Source organism: Epargyreus clarus, unplaced genomic scaffold, assembly GCF_041222505.1.
Source record: "Epargyreus clarus isolate Ecla_fem2 unplaced genomic scaffold, WU_Ecla_fem_2.2 ptg000002l, whole genome shotgun sequence".
Taxonomy (NCBI): domain Eukaryota; kingdom Metazoa; phylum Arthropoda; class Insecta; order Lepidoptera; family Hesperiidae; genus Epargyreus; species Epargyreus clarus.
Window position 1 is genome coordinate 1,186,219 of NW_027332210.1, and position 23,435 is coordinate 1,209,653.

Consider the following 23,435-nt stretch of genomic DNA (forward strand, 5'->3'; position numbering starts at 1 on the left):
GAAAGCTAAATTCATCATTTAGATATCTGTCTGGCCGGGAATCGAACCCGGGACCCTTTGCGCGTCAAACCGGTATGGTGACCGCTCCGCCACGCTGGTCGTCAAAATGCGTTTACTTCTATGGCTGCCATGATAACAAATGTTTAAAAAAAATGGTGGAATGAAACTCTTCGTGCGCGAGTTCGACTTGCAATTGGCAAATTACTTACGACACTGGCTTCCCGGAGACCATTATCAGCAGTACCCATGAGTTTTTACGTCTTGACAAATATGACTGTTTTGGTATTTGTTTACGTATTTGCCCATACTATTTCCAATCAGCGCCGCTAGCGGTCAGAACTTGAAAATTTATAGTTCGTACGCAACTTTTAAAGGAGGTCGGACACTTTATGGTTCGACTCCGGCGGCGCCACACCTATTTCTGCCTAATAGTGGTGTTATGCGCTGCTGTGTTCTGGTTTGAAGGGTATAGTAAGGGAGACATACTATATGAAAAATATAATCTAGAAAGAATTATTTCAAAAAATAAACAAAGTTGTATCAATAAAATGTCTATCAGGTTAAATATTTTATGGCAACACTATTATTTCTTATTCAACAAAAAAGTCTCAAGCCGGCTACAGACGCACACGAGAAGTCTAGCCGAGAAATTGCGCGAGAACCGAGAAGGCATCTATACTCATGCGTCCTTGTCATTCGCATTCTCGACCGTCATCCAAAACGGACGTCAGTGCAGCGGCTTTACCTACACAACAACTTTTTTTTATAATATTAGAGTAGCAGACGAGCATGCAGTCCACCTGATGGTAAGTGGCTACTGCCGCCCATGGACATCTGTAATCAACCCCAGATAGGATTAGATAGTCCTACCTGAGGTTGGCCACAGATGCGCCACTACCCCTGAGGATTAAGCTGGAATGCCTCGGAAAAGTCTGTCTCTCTTACCACACCCTTTAAACCGGATCACAGCAGCGCCTAACACTGTTGTTATTAGGTAGAAATAGGTGTGGCGATGGTGCCGCCGGAGTCGAACCACAAAGGGTTCTACCACCTTCTACAATATACAATGTTATGGTCGCACTGAGACCGAAGGAGAATGTGGTACCGTTATCTTTTCTCGCCCAAGAAACCCTTTGAAGCGGGCAAAAATACCGACACCGATCGGAGAACAGGCGAGCGCGAGAACGAAAAGGCAAGAAAGCTATCACATTCACGCTTCTCGGATGTTCTCGGGGGTTCTCGGGGGTTCTCGGCGTGAGTCTGTAGCCGGGGTTACACTTTAGGAGCCGAACCTTATTTACTGCATAAAAGTGCATGTCTTGCTGACAAGATCGCGTGCATCTAATAACGCTTGACGTATAATTATGTTGCTAAGAATAAATTTCAAATATAAACGCTCATTTAATAGTTGTCTGTCTACTCGTATTTTAGTTTAATTAGGTTGTTAATTTTGAAAATGTTATAGAGAATATCGGTCATGATAGTTTCGTCACGATATTATTGGAATATTAACGTTGCAATTTCGTTTGTTCTTGCCGCGAACGTGTAAGATGTGGAATGAGCTTCCTCCTGAGGTATTCCCGGAGCGCTATGACATAGGGCTCTTACAAAAAGGTGCAAAAAGAGCTCCCATACAAAGCCGGCGATGCATTGGCGACTCCTCTGGTGTTGCAAATGTCCATAGGCGGCGTTCACTACTTTCCATCTGGTGGTCTGACTAATCTTTAGGTAAGTATAACGTTTACGTTAACGTTTTTTACAGTTATACTAACCTATATATATAGGTATTAGGTTAGTATATAGGTTAGGTTAGTATAATCTGGGGAGCGTGCTCAGCTGTGCAGGTTTTCTCGCGGTGTTTTTCTTCAATGTTAATACAAGTGATAAATAATTTTTATTTTGAAAAATTAGAGGTACCTGGGATTTGAACCGAATCCCTCGATCCTGAAGCCAAGTTTCAACTAAGCTATCACTGCTTTATCTCTGTAGTTCCGGGACAAGAATAGGGCTACGATATCCCCTGTCTGCCGTAAGAGGCGACTAAAAGAGGGCTTCTGGGGTCGCGGGTGGCAAGAGTGGGAGCTCGAACCGCCTCCCAACGGCCCCGGGAAGAACGGCCGTATGTTTGGTCGCATACCGTCGTACGCATCAGACGGTGAGGCTAAGAGGACTCCGGTTGCGTTCCTTTGGAGATCCCGGAGTCCTCTACGCAGCGCCGAGGACGGCCACCGGGGGGGTTTTAGTGCGGTAAGTGTCCCACGTAACGCTGTGTCGCTCCCACGGCATCGGGTACCTTTTGAAGGTTTCCCTCTCGTAAACAAAAAAAGGCTATCACAGCATACATTGCACAGTAATGCCATCTATCAACTGCAGAAGCTGGCCTCTAATTTGTGTTATTATAGTTACACCTATAAACTATCTTTTCAGTATTGACTTAAATCTCGGGCAGACTAATTAGTCAGCGCAGTATTTATTGTCGACAGACCGAGATTTACCTCGCACCGGAATTGGAGGGAAAATATCTGCAGCTTTTAATTAACTACGCTACGAAAAGAAATGTTTTTTTTTTCATTTTGTCACATTTTTCTCGAAGCGAATACCTGGGTATCAAATGTCTGTATATAAATATGGTAGTGATGTCCGATTGGTCTGAATTTCGGCCAGAAAATAGCCTCTCGATCGAGGGGTCCGAGGTTCAAATCCTAGGCACCTCTGATTTTTCAAAGTTATGTGCGAATTAGAAACTAATTATCACTTGCTAAACGGTGAAGGAAAACGTCGTGAGGAAACCTGCATACCTGAGAGATTATAAAAAAAATCTCAAATGTATGTGAAGTCTACCAATACGCACTTGACCAGCGCGGTGGACTGTGGCCTAATCTTTCTCAGTAGGAGAAGAGACCCCTGCCCAGCAGTGGGACAGTAATGGGTTGCTGCTGATGATGATGATGAGGTTATGAGGTTCGAATCCAAGGTACCTGTTATTTTTGACACTATTAGAAAATATTAATCACATGCTTTCAAAATCAATACTGCTCTGGATAACTAAATAATAACGCCATATCAATCATTATAGTGTAGTGACTATAGAAGTAGTTCAGCCCTGAATATCCATATCTTCCCATCGGAACGCAGAACTGCTTCACGCCGGAAAAGGGTGAGGCGGTGGTACTTCTCCGGTAAAACCATACTAGCTTTACAGACTTTTATTATGATTAAACTACGTTTTTAAGTTAAATTAGAAAACGAGCATGCAGTCCACCTACAAGGTAATGTAGGCAAGTGACTACCGTCCATGGACATCTATAATCAATCTCTGATAATTTCACTTGCGGTTAGACACAAATGGGTTTGACACACACACTCACTCTAGAGGACTAATTTATAACGCGTCAAATAAGTATGACTCCCTTACCACACTTTTAGAAACGGAACACAGCAGCGACTCTGCTGTTGTGCAGAAATAGATAAAGCGTTGGTGGTAGAGTCGAGCCACAAAGTACTCCACTTTCAAAGTATTTTCAAATTGCTTTAAAAACTTCCACAAAATGCTTAAAAAATACTTCCAAGTAGATCCACAAAGACAATAAAATGTCTATATTTAAATGACTTCGAAGCGAGTTAACTGTAAAGTTAAAAATAATGAAAGTCACTGAATGGAATAAGTCGTAAAGAACTACTCACCGAGCTCGCCTAATTAATTGGTTCAGTCGGCCAAGCGTTCTTTCTGAATGAATGGGTTATGCTATATTTTTCTACTTCACTACTGTATAAATTAATCAGCAATTTCTGTAAACCCTGTTTATCTAGTTTTTTCTTGGTATGTTGGTGCTCAGCAGTGGTGTGTGTGTGTGTGTGTATTTTTTTAATACAGGAGTAGCAGACGAACGTGCAGTATACCTGATGGTAAGAGGCTACTGCTGCCTATGGACATCTGTAATCAATCTCAGATAGGATTAGATATTCTTACCTGAGCTCGGCCACAGATGCCCCACTACCCCTGAGGGCTAAGCTGGAACGCCTCGGAAAAGTATGTCTCCCTTACCACACCCTTCAAACCGGAAAATAGCAGCGCGTAACACTGCTGTTATTAGACAGAAATAGGTGTGGCGGTGGTCTGCATGCTCGTGTGCTACGTGTGCTACGTGTGCTACGTGTGTATATTATACAAAAAAAGTTTGAGCTGCAGGGCGCGCCTAAGAATGAGACATAAATATGTTCGAGAAACATTACCCTCTGCAATCAAGTAAAAATCCCTAAATCGAATAATGGATATTAAATGCATTTTTCTGAAGTTAAATAGTGCAATAAGAGTATGTCTCAGTACATAAAAGCTATCTGTTGGACCATTGACTAGTTAATTGGACCAGTTGACCGGCTGTCCCTTGATTGAACATTGACCCGGTTAAACCACGTGCTAGTATGCAATGACATTTATTTGTGTTATCAATAACACGTGTATTCCCGGTTATTTTTGGTGATGTGAGCTATATTGACACACGCATTCGTGACCGAGCTTAAAAACTATGAATTTTAAAGGTAAAATATTTAAAGTTTGTCACTTTGGTATTTTTCATCGTAGATGTCACTTAATGGAGTGGATTATCAATATTTGAGTTTTATAATGAAGTCGGTTAAAATACGATGAACCCATACTGATATTACAAATTGTAACAATTTGTTTAAAGTGAATTACATCTTATTTTTTGATTTAAATTTTTACAAGCTGAAGTAGCAAAAAAGCATTCCTTGTTACTTTGTTGTTTTGAACTTCAAAATTGGGTTTTTAAGTGTGTTGAAGGATAGCAAATGGATACAGTTACTACCATTTCCATCATTTAATCTATTGTACTTGATGGTAATACGATGGTGATGATAAATTGGTAACACTGAATTAATTAGATCACCTGTTTAATTACCATAATTTACCATAGATTAGTAAAGATTACTCGCTCCTAACAAGTAAATGACCTTTTGACAATTGTCACTGTCATCTATTTTCGTGTTTACAAAATATTAAAAAAATGTAGTTTTTACATCATTTACGAATGAACGATATTTCTTAGCACTTTTTCTTCGATTTCGTGTCTTAACTGCGCATGTCGGCATTGTTCCGCGTAAATTATACCATGAGAGCCATTAAATGGCTGACAGAGATGTCAGCCGTTTAAGTCATTTAATGGCTTCCTTCAATTACAAAGCGGTGAGATGTCTATACTTATTTATGTAATTTACCATAATATTTAAATCAGAACAGTAATTATGTAAAGCAGAAGCAGTCCCCACGACAATATTTTATATAATTCTCACTAACAATACAAAACTAATGAAACGCAAATATAAACCAGCAACTAGAGTTACACTTCATTGACTACTAAACATCGCCTTTTTCACATTTCTTTTACTTTTACATATTTCTTTTACAAAGAAAAAAGATAATGTTACATGTACGTTGAAAGCTGACCAGCGGACCGTTGACTAGTTAATTGGTCCAGTTGACCGGCCGCCAGCTGATTGAACACTGACCCGGTTAAAATAGGAGCTAGCATGCAAAGGGTTATTCAAGCATGTTTGCTATCAGTTGTAAAGGACGTTGAAATATAAAACTAGTGTTTATTCAGTTACACCGTTTGTATGCTTTGTTTGTAGCGTTAAGCGTTGCTGTGTTTTGTTTTGAAAGGATTTGTAAGGGATACGTATCCGAGGGGTTACAATTTAGTCCTTAGGGAAAGCAACGTATCTGTCGCTGGCCTCTGGTAGGAATCTACAGTAGGCGGTGACAGCAGTGTTAAGTGCTGTCTTCAGGGTTGACATGTGTAAGGGAGATATACTTATCCGAGGCGTTACAACTTAGTCTTAAGGGGTACTAATGTGCCTGTGGATGGCCTCCGGTAGGACTTCTATCTGGGGTTGATTATAGATTTCCATAGGCGATAGTTGTCACTTACTAACCTACTAGACCTGCTTTGTTAATTCAATTGTGATTTTTTTATACCCACTTTGATATAAATCGCTTTCATCCATTAAACGGTCTGAAGGTCGTCTCCTATTCGGATCTACTAATTCACATACGAAAAACATTACTCTCTGCAGTCGAGTAAAGTAAGTAATATTGATAGTCGCGTCAAAAATTCAAACCAAAACTAGACAACATTGCTTTGCACTTTACTTTATAGAAGATAAAAGCTTGTTAATCCAACAATATTGTGGTTTCGTGTATAAAATAAACGTAAAATCAAAAACTGCGTTATAAAAGGTTTTTGTTAAAAGCTAGAACATAGAGTTTAACACTGCTGAAAGCGAAAATAGGTTTTGCAATCCAACTATTATATAAAGGTTCTATCATCAGTGTCATTCAAAAGAGCTTTTAATCGCATATTGGCACTTTAAAGGAGGTACAATCCTTTGCGGTTCAACTCCGGCGGTACCACCACTATATTCTGTCTATTAGCGGCAGTGTTAAGCGATATTGTGTTCTGATTTGAAGAGTGTGGTAAGGGTGACATACTTTTCCGAGGCATTCTAACTTAGTCCTCAGGGGTAGCGGCGTTTCTATGGCTGCCCTGAGGCAGGAATCTAATCCTCTCGGGGGCTAATTACAGCTGTGCATGTTACAGGCGCCAGTAGCAACCTAGCATCAGATGGATTGCATGCTCGTCTGCTACTTCTATATTACAAAAAACAAAACTCCACGTCCTCAGTGAGCTCGGCTGCATAGGCTAGCCTTTACATTAGAATAACTATAACTACTTTTGTCTGATTTCGATAGTTCAAGATACTTTTGAATGGTTAACTGTGTAAGCTCATTGTTCCTGAAATACTATTTTATATAATAAAAGATTCAATTACAACTCCATTATTTAATTTCCCTGACAATGCATTCCATGACATCTTATTCTTCAAAAAAACATAATATCCTTCTTTCTTTTTATGTAGTTTCCCGCTACATTGCTGCTCACCAGCAATTAAATAGACTCTTATTAACATAAATTAACTAAAAAATATTTTTATAAGAATATACCCTTACAACTGTTTAACCGTAACATACTTGTTTTACTTAGATAAGTCTAAAACAATATATGTATTTCATATCGAGTTGCCACGAACAAAGATGCGATTAAACGATTAAATTTCAACCACATATGATGAGAGTATCATTAGTAACCATAACTTATTAGCCGATGTCCGATCAGATGCAGCTTCAACCACAGAGATATCTATTGATTACATTTGTTGAAAATGACGTAATTGTGAAGATTCGCGGTGATCACCATATTCATTACAGAGAAGAGTCTGGGGTTGATCCCAGATGAATGTATTGATTATAATAAAGAAACTAGGTACGTAGCCAAATATCTGTATTTCTTTAGATTTCTTTAGGTGGAAGAGTCCTTTGTGGCTTAGACTCTAGAGTCATGATCGCCACACCTTTTTCTGCCTAATATTAGCAGTATTCAGTACAGCTGCGTTTCGAGTTGATTTGTGTGGTAATGGAGACATTTTTATCCGAGGCGTTTCAACTTAGTCCTTCATGGTAATAACGCCATTCAGGCCCAATTCTAGCCTTTCAGGCGTGTGGACATGTTTTAGTTATAAAATTGCCGACGAAATATTTTTATTGTAGTTATTAGTTTTCATATTGTAGCTCGGCACTTACTTAGTTATTTATTATCTCGTTTTGTAGTCGAATTCCATTACTTCAAATTAAAATAACTACTTAGCTTGATTTAAGTGTCGATAAAATTCCCTTACCAACATAAATCGCGGTTGTTCAATAAATGAACAAATAAATAGCTTTGGGAACACGTCTGCAAAACAATTTCACCTCATTAATGAACTTGATTGGATCCACTGATTATCGCGGAATTTAATTGGTTAAACTGTATTTGACAATAAAATTGATAATTAAGTATTTCGTTTATAATATTATTTGTTGTTTTGTATCAGCTGGTTTGGTTTTGAGTTTTTTATAATGCTATGAGTTCTGGTCTTTTACTCGGAGATCCAGGTTCGAATTCAGGGAACCTCTGATTAATTTTACACGTATTTTGGGTTCGGATTGATATTTTATAGCACCCACAGGAGGGTTAAGTCTTAGCAAGTTTCTTTTATCTATCTATCTATCTATCTATCTTCAGCCCACGTTAGTCCACTGCTGGACATAGGCCTCTCCCAAGGCACGCCACTGAGCCCGATCTTCGGCTCTCCTCATCCAGCTAGTGCCCGCCGCCCGGCGCAGATCGTCGCGCCACCTTGCAGGAGGGCGTCCCACACTACGTTTGCCTAGACGCGATCTCCACTCCAAGAGCCGTCTACTCCAGCGATTAACGGCTCTTCGACAGATGTGGCCAGCCCATTGCCACTTCAACTTGCTAGCCTTTAGAGCTATGTCGGTGACTTTGGTCCTCATCCGAATTTCTTCGTTGCGGATCTTATCTCTCAGAGATACACCGAGCATAGCTCTCTCCATAGCACGTTGAGCGACTTTCAACTTATGGACTAGCCCTACTGTAAGTGTCCACGTCTCGGCTCCGTAGGTCATCACTGGTAGGACGCACTGATCAAAGACCTTGGTCTTCAGGCTTTGCGGTATGGGCGACGAGAAGATGTGACGAAGCTTCCCGAAAGCTGCCCAACCTAACTGGATCCTCCTATCGGCTTCCTTCTCAAAGTTGTGTTTACCCAGCTGGATGATCTGGCCTAGGTAAACGTATTCATGCACAACTTCGAGAGTCATACCCTCAATGGTAACTGGGCTAGGAATGACATGAGTGTTGAACATAACCTTCGTTTTGTCCAAGTTCATTCCAAGCCCTACCCGTCGGGAGGCTCCATTCAGGCTGTTCAGCATTTCCTGCAGCTCCTGCAGCGATTCTGCCATAATGACGATATCATCGGCAAAGCGCAGGTGCGAGATGTAATCTCCGTCTAACCATATGCCCCGTCCTTTCCAGTCCAATAACTTGAAGACATCCTCCAATGCAGCCGTGAACAGTTTCGGGGACAAAATATCCCCCTGTCTCACCCCTCTGCTCAATTGGATGGGTCTTGTTTGGACGTTCTGGATTTGGACGGACATAGTTGCGGTGTTGTACAGACATCTCAGCACATCGATGTATCGCCAGTCGACCTGACATCGCTGCAGAGATTATATCTAGCATTAAAATAAAAAATCTATGCCTAGGCATCAAAAATATATAAAATCTGAATCTGTAGACCATCGTAACATGCTTAGTTCAAAAAAAAAGTAATTTAGACTTCACTTTCTTTTAGTATAAGTCCAACACTAGAACTAAAAATCACAAATACATTTACATGCTATTTAAAGAGATATGTACGCATGAATAAATGCAAATTGCAAAATGCAACGCAAAAGAGTGCACGCAAATAAAAGTGCGTGATAGCACGCAAAGTATAGACGAAATAATAGCTACATTATTTTGAACACTAAATTAAAACGCTTTCATAACAAAACTCCCAGCTAATATCGAACTCGCCACCTGAGTTCAATTAATTGGAACCAGCATTTTTGTCCGTCCGTTCGCAACTCCGTAAATAGATTACTGAATGGCACGTATAGTTGCACAAACTATTGACAAATACACACACACACACACACACATAAAAACGCACGCACGTGATGCCACGCAAAGTATAAGCACAATTATTTCGAAGACTAAATTAAAACGCGTTCATAACAAAACTCCGAGCTAATATCGAACTCGCCACCTGAGTTCAATTAATTGGAACCAGCATTTTTGTTCGTCCGTTCGCAACTCCGTAAATAGATTACTGAATGTCACGTATAGTTGCACAAACTATTGCCAATCAGGTAATTGGTAGAGTCAACGAATGGAGGTTTAGTGGTTTATTTTGTTCTATCGACTACATGTCCGATTAAAATTATGAATGTAGTTTGGTATACTTTGAATTGTGTATTACTTTTTCTTGTCTTTTAAGACATTTATGTTTTAATTAGTATAGTTGATGGAAAGTGGTCACTGCTCTCTATTGACGTTGAAAAGCAATGCTAAATAAGATAGGTCTATCTGGGATTGACCTTTGCTACCCTTGAGGACTAATTTGGAACGCCTAGAGTTCGTAAGTACAGTAATATAGTGCTGTACCCTTAGTACGAGTTTTAACGTTTGCTCGAAAACGTTCAACGATTACGAGTTCGCGCATACTGTGCCTCAGTAGACCGCTTCGGGTAGAAATAAATCCTTTTAAGAATTGATTACTGATATTTATGGACAGTAGACCACCAAAGGTGAAGGTTGAAAGTGGTGGTGGTAGTGGTAGTGAAGGAAAGGTTGAAGGTGGTAGAACCCTTTGTGGTTCGACTCCGGCGACACCATCGCCACACCTATTTCTACCTAATAACAGCAGTGTTAGGCGCTGCTACTCGTATGTTCCGGTTTGAAGGGTGTGGTAAGGGAGACAGACTTTTCCGGGGCGTTCCAGCTTAGTCCTCAGGGGTAGCGGCGCATCTGTGGCCGACCTCAGGTAGGAATACCTAATCCTATCTAGGGGTTGATTACATATGTCCATGGGCGGCAGTAACCACTTACGATCAGGTGGACTGCATGCTCGTCTGCTACTCTTATATTATAAAAAAAATACCATGACCATTAGAATGTATCCTCGCTTCCTTCAAAATTATATAAAGTCCTAAGGAAATACGAAATCTTCTGTGTAAGCGAACTTAAGATTCGAGACTAAATTGGAACGCGTCATAAGTGCGTCTTTAACAGATCATTAAGCAACATTACAACTACAGCACAAAAACAATTTTACAGCCAAATTACAGTTTGTTACATCATACGGATTTTTTATACAATATCTTGCCTTTTACTAAAAACAAAGAAACACATTTGCCTATTTGCCATTGAGACTAAAAAATAACCCTTTGCAATACGACGCAAGCGGCGGCGCTTTCAAGGGTTTTTTGTGTCCGAGCTAACAGATTAAAAACGACTATTTGGGAATGTTTTTTCGATGTGCTATTTCTGTGGAAATAGGAGTTATCCTCTTTTAATTTTCGTTTCGTTAAAAGATAGGACTTTTGAGTAATACTGTGTTATCGGATTGGCGGCATCTGTAAATTGATTTGTCAGTGATAGCCTTGGCTATTTCTTTAACGTTTATAGGCACATCAATTTCTATATTTCTAGATATTTCAACATTTAACATTATGTTGTAAATATGAATGTTGTATATGTTATATTTCTAGAATATGTTAAAAATTTGATAATATCATTATGCTATTAGGTTTCATACTCATACCTTCCGATGTTTTTTTTTTTATAATGTAAGAGTAGCAGACGAGCATGCAGTCCACCTGATGGTAAGTGGCTACTGCCGCCCATGGACATCTGTAATCAACCCCAGATAGGATTAGATATTCCTACCTGAGGACGGCCATAGATGCGCCGCTACCCCTGAGGACTAAGCTGGTACGCCTCGGAAAAGTCTATCTCCCTTACCACACCCTTCAAACTGGAACACAGCAGCTCCTAACACTGCTGTTATTAGGTAGAAATAGGTGTGGCGGTGGTGCCACCGGAGTCGAACCACAAAGGGTTCTACCACCTTCCAAAATTACATCATATCGTTATTTATGGCATTGATAATATAAATTTTATTATTTCAATAATTAACCAACGTTATAACGTCTCAAGTTCACCTATTAGGTGTTGAGCACATTTACGAGTAATAGTCAAAAGATTTAGAACGGCCTAACTACTAATCTGTCTCTCTCTACACCAATTTTTTATTGGGGCAGCCATAGATTAGTAAAGATGCTTCGCCGCCTTGAAATTGAATGAAGCCACAAACGGCTTATTTTAGTAAGTTCTTTTTTTGAACCCTTGACAAATAAAAACATTTTTAGAGAAAATTTACGAATAAATAACTAATTTACGTAATAATTACGTAATTTACGTAATAAATAAATAATTATTTTAAATATTTTAGGGACATTTTAACACGGAGACGTGGTAAAACTTTTTTACGCAACTATTTTAATTCTCAAAACTGGGTACATTTTCTTGTTAGGAGTGAGTAATCTTTACTAATCTATAGGGGCAGCGTAATAAATACCTACGCTATAGGCCTCCCTCAGTTTTGGAAAGAGACAGGTGTTTATCAAAGCGTGGTGGGGTGCGCTCCAGGCTGCCCCTGTTGCGTGGACAGATCCCTGCTCATCTGTGGCACATATAGGGGTCAACTATGAAAAATCGTGCGAAACAAAGAACTAGTTTTTTTAGATGTATGGCCCTAGCGACGTTTTCAGCTACACCGGGTTTTGGTGGCGAGCCTAAAGCTCGGCTGGGATGAAAGAACTACTAACATTCAAACGAAAGAAGATAAATTCTAAGAACGTTTTCAATTTGATGGCATTAAATTAAAATAAAAAAGTATTGGAGTTGAATTTCAGCCTAGATTCCGATTCGGCTGTCAACCGTGACAGCTGACACTGATAATGGCGTTTGAGAATACGAGTACTTCAGTGGTTCAGTATTGATTTCATTTGTGAGGTATTGAAGCGTCCCCATAAATCTATAAATATTATCTTCATTATATTTAATGGTGTTGCTTTCTTTTTTTGCATCTATAGGCTTGTAAATTTCTGTATTTTAATAATTAATGTACAAATATATTTAGTGGTAAAAATGTAGTCTCAATGTCAATTAGTTAAGTCGTTGGAGGCCTAATAGGCGGTATGCAAAGACTGGCAGAGACCGTTGCCCATCAGTGGGCAATGTACTGTCCAGGCCTCTCCCATTAGTGTGGACAGCTGCCCAGTTGTGGGACATATAGTTTAGCTTTAAAAAAATCTTGCAAAAAAAAGCAACACTTACATTCAATATACGTAAGATAAATTCTAAAAACGCTTTCAATTTGATGGCATCAAATTCAAATAAAAAAGTATTGGAGTTGAATTTCAAGCTGGATTTCGATTCGGCTGTCAACCGTGACAGCTGACACTGATAATGGCGTTTGAGAATACTTCAATGGTTCAGTATTGATTTCGTTTGTGAGGTATTGAAGCGTCCCATAAATCTATAAATATTATCTTCATTATATTTAATCGTGTTGCTTTCTTTTTTTGCATCTATAGGCTTGTACATTTCTATATTTTAATAATCATTAAACAAGTATATTTAGCGGTAAAAATGTAGTCTCGATATCACTTAGTTAAGTCGTTGGAGGCCTAATAGGCGGTATGCAAAGACTGGCAGAGATCGTTGCCCATCAGTGGGCAATGTAGTGTCCACCCTCTCGCATTAGTGTGGACAGCTGCCCAGTTGTGGGACATATAGTTTAGCTTTAAAAAAATCTTGCAAAAAAAAGCAACACTTACATTCAATATACGTAAGATAAATTCTAAAAACGCTTTCAATTTGATGGCATTAAATTCAAATAAAAAAGTATTGGAGTTGAATTTCAAGCTGGATTTCGATTCGGCTGTCAACCGTGACAGCTGACACTGATAATGGCGTTTGAGAATACTTCAATGGTTCAGTATTGATCGTTTGAGAGAGTCAGTTTAATGAAATAATGTTTTATAGGCTTGGTGGGTAGGTATTTGATTATTGTGCAGGAATTGTTAGGTAGAAGTGTGTGGCATTTGAGCCTTGTTCAGGCAGGTGCCTATTTCTGCATAATAACAACAGTGTTAGACGCTGCTGTGTTCCGTTTTGAAGGGTGTGGTAAGGGAGACATACTTTTCCGAGGCGTTCTAGCTTAGTCATCAGGGGTAGCGGCGCATCTGTGGCCGAATTCAGGTAGGAATATCTAATCCTATCTGGGGTTGATTACAGACGTCCATGGGCGGCAATAGCCACTTACCATCAGGTGGACTGCCTGCTCGTCTGCTACTCCTATATTAAAAAAAAAAGTGTCAAAATTTTGATTTTTTTATGCTGGGTTTTGGTATATGTATACACTCACGGCCCGGATTTTTGTAGTACGTTACTATGTCTGAAAATGTTTGTTTAATTATTTACACAGTTTAAAAATAAATATGTATTTTTAAAGATAAAGCATATTTTATTTCTTTTAAATTGAATTCGTTCTATTTCTATATAGTAAAAAAGATTTTTGTGATATTAAATAATTATACATACCTAATTAGTTCTTCTGTTAAATTACCACGTATGTCCTTTAAGTGTTTTTGCCATTCTTCATACTATACCATACCATTAAAGGTGGTAGAACCCTTTGTGGTTCGACTCCGGCGGCACCACCGCCACACCTATTTCTACCTAATAACAGCAGTGTTAGGCGCTGCTGTGTTCCGGTTTGAAGGGTGTGGTAAGGGAGACAGACTTTTCCGAGGCGTTCCAGCTTAGTCCTCAGGGGTAGCGGCGCATCTGTGGCCGACCTCAGGTAGGAATATCTAATCCTATCTGGGGTTGATTACAGATGTCCATGGGCGGCAGTAGCCATATCAGGTGGACTGCATGCTCGTCTGCTATTCTTATATTATAAAAAAAAAAAAAAAAACTTTCAGATTTCGCCTGAAAAATTCATTCTGTATTCCTAAATTTAATAGTCCACTCTATTTTGTTTTGAAAATTTAAATTTATTTGAATAATTATATTCGAATTGCGTTACTTTATAAACAACATAGTTAAACAACAATTTAAGTCAAGGTGTTATAAATCCTAAGAATAATTACAGCACAATTACATTGTCATGCAATGATGACAAATATAATAGACTTTAAACTGTTTGAACCAATTATTTGCATGAAATAACCGTCTATTTTCCTTGTTACAGATCCACGAACGGACGCCAGTCAAGAAAACAGTTTAAACTAAATTTGAAGATTCAACAATTATAACTGACACGATGAGAAAACAAAAATATTGCCCCAAGACCGTTAAATAAAATGTTCGCCAAAACAGATCGATTTTGGGACCGGAGAAAGGATAGGGATGCGCGATGACGGCACGATATCGATTCTGTAGCTGTATAAAATAATCGATAAAATCGATTTAGATAACCGCTTCTCTAGTTATAGTTAAACGCTTCTTTGTGTGTCGCTAACGCGTTCGGTATTATTCATTTGCGCGATTAAGTTCAGTATTAATTTTCGTGGAAAATTTTGTTGTTCGTAAAGCAATATTAGGTAAGATTAGGTTTAATTGTAACCGTTGTAAATACATTAAAATCCAATCAATTTTAGTTGTAAATAACGGTTTCTATCCGAATTGTAGAGGTTCGGGAAAACGGGTATTAATTGTACAAAGATTAGTTACGTAGTTTCATTCAATTCCGTTCCTATAAGCGTAAAGTATCGGTAAGGGGCCAAAACGTAGATTCGAATCGATACAAGATGGTGCCGAACGGGTCGTTCACTCGGAGTACGATGAGTGTCTTCAACTCTACACTGGGACTGAACTCAACATTTCTGGTGCCGACGTACATGAGTCCGGAAGAGTTCCTGGCTCTCCAGATGACGAATGGCTCTGACGCGAACACGACGGTGAACGACACGTCGATCAGCCAAGTGGTGTTGAAGACTTGGTACCCAAGCGGGTACTCACCAGCACATATAATAATCGCGTCAGTGGTGGTGACAGTGTTAATGATAATGGTAGTGGTGGGGAATATGCTGGTAATAATCGCAATAGTGACGGAGAAGGCGCTGAAGAACATACAGAACTGGTTCATAGCGTCGTTAGCGGTGTCGGACTTTTTTCTTGGACTTGTGATAATGCCCTTTTCGCTCGCGAACGAGCTGATGGGGTACTGGATTTTCGGGTTTTGGTGGTGTGAAATACATTCCGCGATGGATGTGTTGTTGTGTACCGCGTCTATTATGAATCTGTGCCTCATATCGCTTGACAGATACTGGAGTATTACGCAGGTGAGTCGTACTTTGTATTTATTAAATTTTAGTACTAACAAATTTCTAAATATAATGTGATTTCTCGCTTGTAATAATAGATGCAAGGTTTCCATTATTATTTAAAGACACGGTTTTACAAAAAAGAAGTCTAACTATCGAGAGATTGATATCGATATGATAACGATTATTTACAAAATAAAACCGGCTGCGTTTCTACGTGGCATATAAGTACAAAATAAACATTTAATTATTTTTTAGGTTTATTCAATTCATATCACATATATCGATAAAAAGGTATGTCCCATCCCTATATGTAAAAACAGTTAGAATGTATGCAGTTTTACAGTCGTGACCTAAAAACGCTTAGTTCTGAGCCTCCAGAGGGAAAACTAACTACTTTGCTACTACAACCGCCAAGTTAGCTATTTTATTGCTATAATATTTATAGGCATGCAAAGTACTCTGACGTCACTGCCACACCTGTTTCTCCAGTACTTGGAATATTAGTTTTGACTACGCTGAATGCACGTTCTTACTCTCGAGAGAAGAAATATATTGTTTTGAGCATTCTGAGAAGAATATACGTACCGATAAACTTATTAATCTTTGAAGAAGATTTTTTGGTATTTGTTTTGATCATTATGAGGTTACAAATCTATCAATAATTAATTATTGTACTATGCAGAAGAATTTTCATTATATTATGTGATAATTAAAAAAAACGCTTATTAATTTCGTTACTTACTAGACAATAATTCGTTTTATTATTCTTCGGTATTCGGTTTACTCAATCTGAGGTGAACACAAGAATCTTAAAACACTTATTAATCCCATGAGAAGAATTCTCGCTATTGCTTTATTCTACGACGAACACGTGTTTCGAAATATACTTATTACTCTCCGGAGAACAAGTCTCGATATTCGCTGTGTTCACTCTGGGATGAATAAACATATTGAGGAACTTATTACTCTCCAGAGAAGAATTTTCTGTATTTTTTTTTAGATATTTCTGGGCTGAAAACTCGAATCAGAAAACGTTTACGAATCTATCATCAACCCATTATTGTTCCACTGCTGGGCACGGGTCTCCTCTCAGAATAAGAAGAATTAAGCCATAGTCCACCGCGCTGGCCAAGTGCGTATTGGTAGACTTTACGTACCTTTTGAGATTCATTTTTTATTACTCTCTCAGGCATGCAGGTTTCCTCATGCAGGTTCCATCATGTTTTCCTTCACCGTAAGAAGAATATTGTATAGAAAAAGAAATACTGTATCTAACAAAAAGTCTGCTGATAGAAATATAACCTTACTCTTTGAAGAATAATTCTCAGTGAATTAACTACGGGACCATTAATTTATCTACATCTCTAAAATTCAAAATTTAGACCCAAGATAGAACGTTAGAGCTGTAATGTAGACGAACTAATTGAATAAACTCCTAATTTAACACAATATTTTATAGGCGAGTGACGTTTTAGCACCATTTTGCTTAATTACTCGATTGCAGAGGGTAATGTTTTGAGCGTATGTATGTATTCAGTGGTACGCTTTACAGCCAAAACGGATTGACGTATTTTAATATTTGTGGTGTCGCTGGATTCGTCTAAATTGTGGGAGTAAAATAAATAAAATAGGCTATATTACTTCGCTTTTACTCAATTATTTTAACTAATCGGCTTTTTGGTTTTTACAATAACTCTTAAGTTAACAGTCTGATAAGACTTTCCCGAGACATACTTTTCCGAGGTATTCCAGCTTAGTTCTTAGGAACCAGGTAAGAATACTCTTACTGATGTTGATTACCGATGTCCATGGACGGTAGTAACCTCTTACCATCACGTGGACTGCATTTTTGTTTGTTATTCCTATTATTTATTATTATATTATTTATTATTATAATAGCCCGGCAAACGTTGTGTTGTCATATAAATAAAAAAATGTTAAGGGTGAACAACCCTTATCACTTAGGAGTATGGAAAATAGATAGTAGACGTTCTCACACCTACTGAATATGCATATAAAATTTGGTGAAAATCGATAAAGCCGTTTCGGAAGAGAACGGTAACTGACATTGTAACACGAGAATTTTATATACTATAAGATATAAAAAAGTGAGTTCTTTTACTTAGTATAATTCTAAGATGAATCTTTCTCTAATTTTGTATCACCGTCGCTACAAGAAAGTATCAACCAAGTATCCTTTACACGTTTATTCAACCCTAAAGATTAGTTCTTCAATGGATAATATATCTACAATAATTCAATGGATAATATTCCTACAATGCTATTGTGACCTTTGTGTTCATATCAAAGTTGTTTCGATAACTTGGCGGGAGTTCGTATGGAACTTTCATACTACCTTTGTCCAGTTATATAAATATACAAATTGTATACATAAGGGCTGGTGAAGGGGTAAAAGTGAAGTCGTATATCAAAGGGGTGAATTGAATAGCAAAGATAAATTTATTGCTTGTTTATTTATTTCGTGAAATCTATAGAGAAATGAACAAAAGGGCAAATTTAAAGTCTGATGGCATTCTATTTTATTTTTTAATTGAAGTAGTAAGCGAAATATCATAAGGTCAGGTCAGTAAGGTATGTATAGTTACAGTCTATTTATAATTAATAATAATATCTATAATTTTTGGATTGAATTTCTATCAGAGGTCTGCAACGAATGCGTTACTAACCCTGAGAGTTAAGTTTTGATATCTCTTATAAATATCTACTTATAGCCTTCAAATCAAGGTACAGCAGCGCTTACTATTGGTAAAGCAAAATAGGAGTGTCGGTGGCGTCTTTGATGATGGTGGTGGTGCTGATTATGATCGATTTCGTGTGCTGGCCTGTTGCAACTCCTTTTGTATCACGCGGCTGGGTATACTCTGTCCACAAATAGGCAAGATTTGTAGTTGATTTGTTGTATATTTATTATTCTACTGTATTATTCTAATACGAAATAAGACACTTATACACTAAAGTAAGCACATATATTACAAGGGTATGGAAAAATGTCAATGTAGTATAATTATATTTCAATGTAAAATAACAAGGATTTGTAACTAAAACTAATAAACCTTTAAAAATATAATCAAAAGTAATTACATTATTTACCGAAGTACCAACCCTAGCTCAAAGTCAATATCGAGAGGAATTACAGCAATAAACCTCTTGACCTTGCGAGAATAATACAGAAGTTATGTCAAGGTCGGAGCCGAGGACGCTTCGGTCATCCTGATCCTGTATATCCTGCAGGATAGATACAGGTAATCCTTATGTGATATTTTTTAACATAATACGTTTTAGTGCATTAGGGGTAGTTAATTGTGAAGTTTCAAAATGACCATACTGTCACACAAAAACGACAGGGTAAAGACCGTTATAGAAAATTTATAAAATATACTTTTTAAGGAATAATTGTAAAAGTAAGTGTTCAGTTTTAAGGAATGCATACAGTCACAAAAACAACAGTATGAAGACCGTTAAGAAGGATTTGATTAGATAGGTGTAAGGTTTGGCAAATACCTGAATTAAAATTTAGAAGTCTGCTATAACGTAATAATATACCTATTTGTATACGTTTTATATAGACATCAGTGTCTGTTCATTTCACGTATTGTGACGTAACAAATAAATTTAAGCTGTACCTACTCTATATAATATCAAGAGTATGGAGTTATAATTTTAACACACTGCCCAAAGCAAAGAGAATATTTATTCTTAATACATAAAATATGTACATCATCAACCCATTACTGCCCCATTATTGGTCTCCTCTCAGAATGAGACCGATTAGGCCATAATCCAGTGCATATTGGTAGACTCCACATACGTTTGAAAACTATTTTTCTTAAGTTTTCTCAAGTATGTAGATTTCCTCACGATGTTTCCTTCACCATTTAAGCAAGCGATAATTAATTTCCAATATGCACATAACTTTGAAACACCTTGAGTGGATAGATGGTGCCTGGGACTTGAACCTTGGACCCCTCGATCAAGACGCCAAGTTTCTTAACTACTAAGCTATCACTGCTTTTCTAAATATGTACAGGTACACTTATAATGTAAGCTACAGCTACTTGAAAATGCCAAAAGAGTTCCCAAGGAATCGATTTTGAATAAGTATCAATTTTCAAAACACGCCATTTCAATTTGAATGTCCCCGAGGACTAAATTGGAACACCTCAGATAAGTGTGTCTGCCTTATCTTAGCTATTGACGTTCCAAAAGTATTCTGTTACGAAACTGCTTTAAATAAATTGATTTGAGTCGGTAAAATAATGGCACTTTTCAACGTTGTAGCAGCAATATAAGTCATAACGTATTTCTGCCTCATAACATCAGTATTAAACGCTGCTGTGTTCAGTACCCTTACCATGAGATTTTACGTTTTGGCAAATATGTCTGTTTTAGTATTTGTTTACGTATTTGCCCATATAATTTCCAATCAGTGCCCCCTAGCGGATTGTATCAGAACTATAGTGTCAGTAACGTAACATTGAATGCGAACATGTGAGGCAGACATAAAGACTTGAACACTTACTTATTGTTACGTTTACTCTGTCTACTGAACGGTATGTTTGTACTGGTAATGTACAAACGGAACAGAATAATGGATTGCGTAAACGTAACGTAAAATTGTGGGATGTTTTGAAAACTCATGGTTAGGGTACTGGTGTGAAGTGTGTGGTAAGGGAGACATACTTTTCCGAGGCATTCCAACTGAGTCTTCAGGGTTAGTAGTGCTTCCGTGGTCGACCTAAGATAGAAATCTAATCTTATCAGGGGTTTACTACAGATGACCATGGGCGGCAGTAGCCACATACCATCAGAAGGACTGCATGCTCGTCTGCTACTCTTACGTTATAAAAAACAAACTCCCAGGTCTGACAGTCATGGTTATTATAATCAATTAAATAACAAACGCAGTACCTACTATAAAATTTCTTTCACGCCTTCATTAAGGAATCACTCTAATTATTTAAGTTTTCACTCGCGTGGTAAAACTAAAACTTTTTAAAGACGCCATCAAAATCGAAATAAACCGTGCTTTGTCATTCATAACACAACCTTTCATTTGACTTTGAAAAGTATAATCGATCAAGGGTAAAGATGTCTTTTATTCTAATGTCGTGGATTCGTCGTTTAAAAGTAATGATAAATATTGGATTAGAGTCATTAGACACGCACATCTATGTTTAGATGTCATGCAGTAGTAGTAATTAATTAAACTTTGTAGGTTTTTGTGCGCAAAAATGACAGGAGCCCTAACAGTTAATAATACGAACAGTTAATAATAACGAACGTTCTTGCCACGAATGTGCAAGATGTGGAATGAACTTCCTCCTGAAGTATTCCCAGAGCGCTATGACATGGGGCTCTTCAAAAAAGGTGCAAAAAGAGCTCTCCTTCAAAGCCGGCAATGCATTGGCGGCTCCTCTGGTGTTGCAAATGTTCATAGGCGACGTTGACTACTTTCCATCAGGTAGCACGTCTGCTTTATAGTTAGGCTCTAAAAAAAAAAGTTACTACATCACATATACGAGTAGGTTAAGGAGGGAGAACCCTCTGTGGTTCGACTCCGGCGGCACTAGCACCACTCCTATTTCTACCTAATAATAGCAGTGTTAAGCGCTGCTGTGTTCCAGTATGGTAAAGTTATCTACGTATTAAAAATTAATTATCACTTGCTTAAACGGTGAAGGAAAATTTCGTGAGAAAGCCTGCATACCTAAAAGAAAAAAAAATATCAGAGGTATGTGAAGTCTACCAATTCGTACTAGGTCAGCGCGGTGGACTATGTCCTAATCCTTCTCATTCTGAGAGGAGACTCGTGCCCAGCAGTGGGACAGAAATGGGTTGATGATGAAAGAAAATATATTTTAAAAGACATTTCCGTTCCTAACAAAGCATACCTTAGGTATCTTAATGCGGTAATATTTAACTAAACCTTTATGTAACATCGTGTTTTGTCTAAAGGGCTAAAGGCAGTTACCTAACAATTTTGGAGGTCCTTGGCTAACAAAATATGTGATTATCCCACGTTCTGCTGTTGTTTCATAGTAGGCGATAGGTGGTTGGCGATAGGTCGGGCGATACGACGTTATTAGTTTTAAAATAAATTATTATTTTTTAATTTATTTACTTTGTATTACTATAACTATTACTACATATTAATTATAACTTGTAATTAGCAAATCACTTACAGTAGTTAATTATTTTATTAATAGTTTTAATGTGAGTGAGTAGAAAGCGTCTTCTTTACGCTTTATAGCGAAACGTAAGACCAAGTAGGATACTAAGGTCGGCATTGATACATTGGTACCTTTAAAGGTTGAGTGCGAATGTTTCATGTAAGTGTTAGTTCGATGTAAATATCACAAAAATACTGCGGTAAGCGTTTGAGATGAACCGCTGAAGGGCTACATTGTCCCCATTAGTACCAATGCATTTGTAGTCGACTTTAGGTAGATCTGATATCTTATGCATAAAATTACGATAGTGTTACCATCAGATAGCATTATTATACAATATGATGCACTGCATTTATTGGACTGCATCGTTTGCTACTTCAATTTCCTTAAAATAGTAATCCCTGCAGCGTAATTAAATCTTTCATATCCTATAGTGAAACCGGGTCCTAATCGGATAAACGGCGGTTCCCCGCGCGACGCTAATGCGATGATTAGCGACGTCGTTCGTAATATTTCTTCATCTTTGTGCCTTTGGGTACGAACAATTTGATGTTTGTACGAGCGTGTTTTGTTTTTAATGTCTTTTCATATAACTTTGTTTTATAATACCAGAGGGATGCGCAAGTCCATAGTTAACATTATATAGTTAAGTTATTTATAGGACATTGTTCGTAGTTTTGGAGGTAGAACCCTTTGTGGTTCGGCTACGGCGGCACCATTGCCACTATTATGCCTAATAACAGCAGTGTTAAGCACTGCTGTGTTCTGGTGTGAAGGGTGTGGTAAGGGAGACATACTTTTCCAAAGCGTTGCAGCTTAGTCCTCAGGTGTAGCGAAGCATCTGTGGCCGACCTCAATCCGTCTGGACGCTCGTCACGAAGTTAACTACTGATTTAATTTACCTGTTGATGTCTGTAACTGATTTATGTACCGGCATTGAATACTTTCAGATGTCTGTTCGGTCCTTTTACATGATGAACTTAACTGAAAATATTAACGGATAAAATAAAAATAAAACACTCATAAAATATGAATATCTATATGTCATGATCGTTTAAACTATACTTGGTAACGCGATTTTTAAAAAATGAATATTTTGTGTTCGTAAGCTAAAAAAAGTCTGACCATTCGATGGAGAATCGCATAAAAATTCATACCCGGATATGGAGAGGCGATTATCTTTTAATATCCGGTTTTCACGGCGGCTTCGACGCCTGGTTAATATTAAACGATATTTTGTATTGAATAATATTCAATATTCAACGGTTTTTTGTTAAAATATGGCTTGAATTTTAAAATGATTTTTCAAAAAATAAATCTATTTTAATTTTTGTTTACTTTATTACATACGTTCAATACGTGGGAAATATTAAACATTT

General features: G+C 37.9%; 1 protein-coding gene across 1 annotated transcript in view; it reads left to right on the forward strand.

Annotated features, from left to right (window-relative positions):
• Octalpha2R (alpha2-adrenergic-like octopamine receptor) overlaps positions 1–23,435 on the forward strand; it is a 513,118-nt gene that overhangs the window by 126,034 nt on the left and 363,649 nt on the right. The window contains exon 2 of the mRNA XM_073077507.1: positions 14,788–15,880. Coding sequence (XP_072933608.1) covers positions 15,347–15,880 — 534 coding nt within the window. The 5' untranslated portion in view covers positions 14,788–15,346. The remainder of the gene's footprint in view (positions 1–14,787; positions 15,881–23,435) is intronic.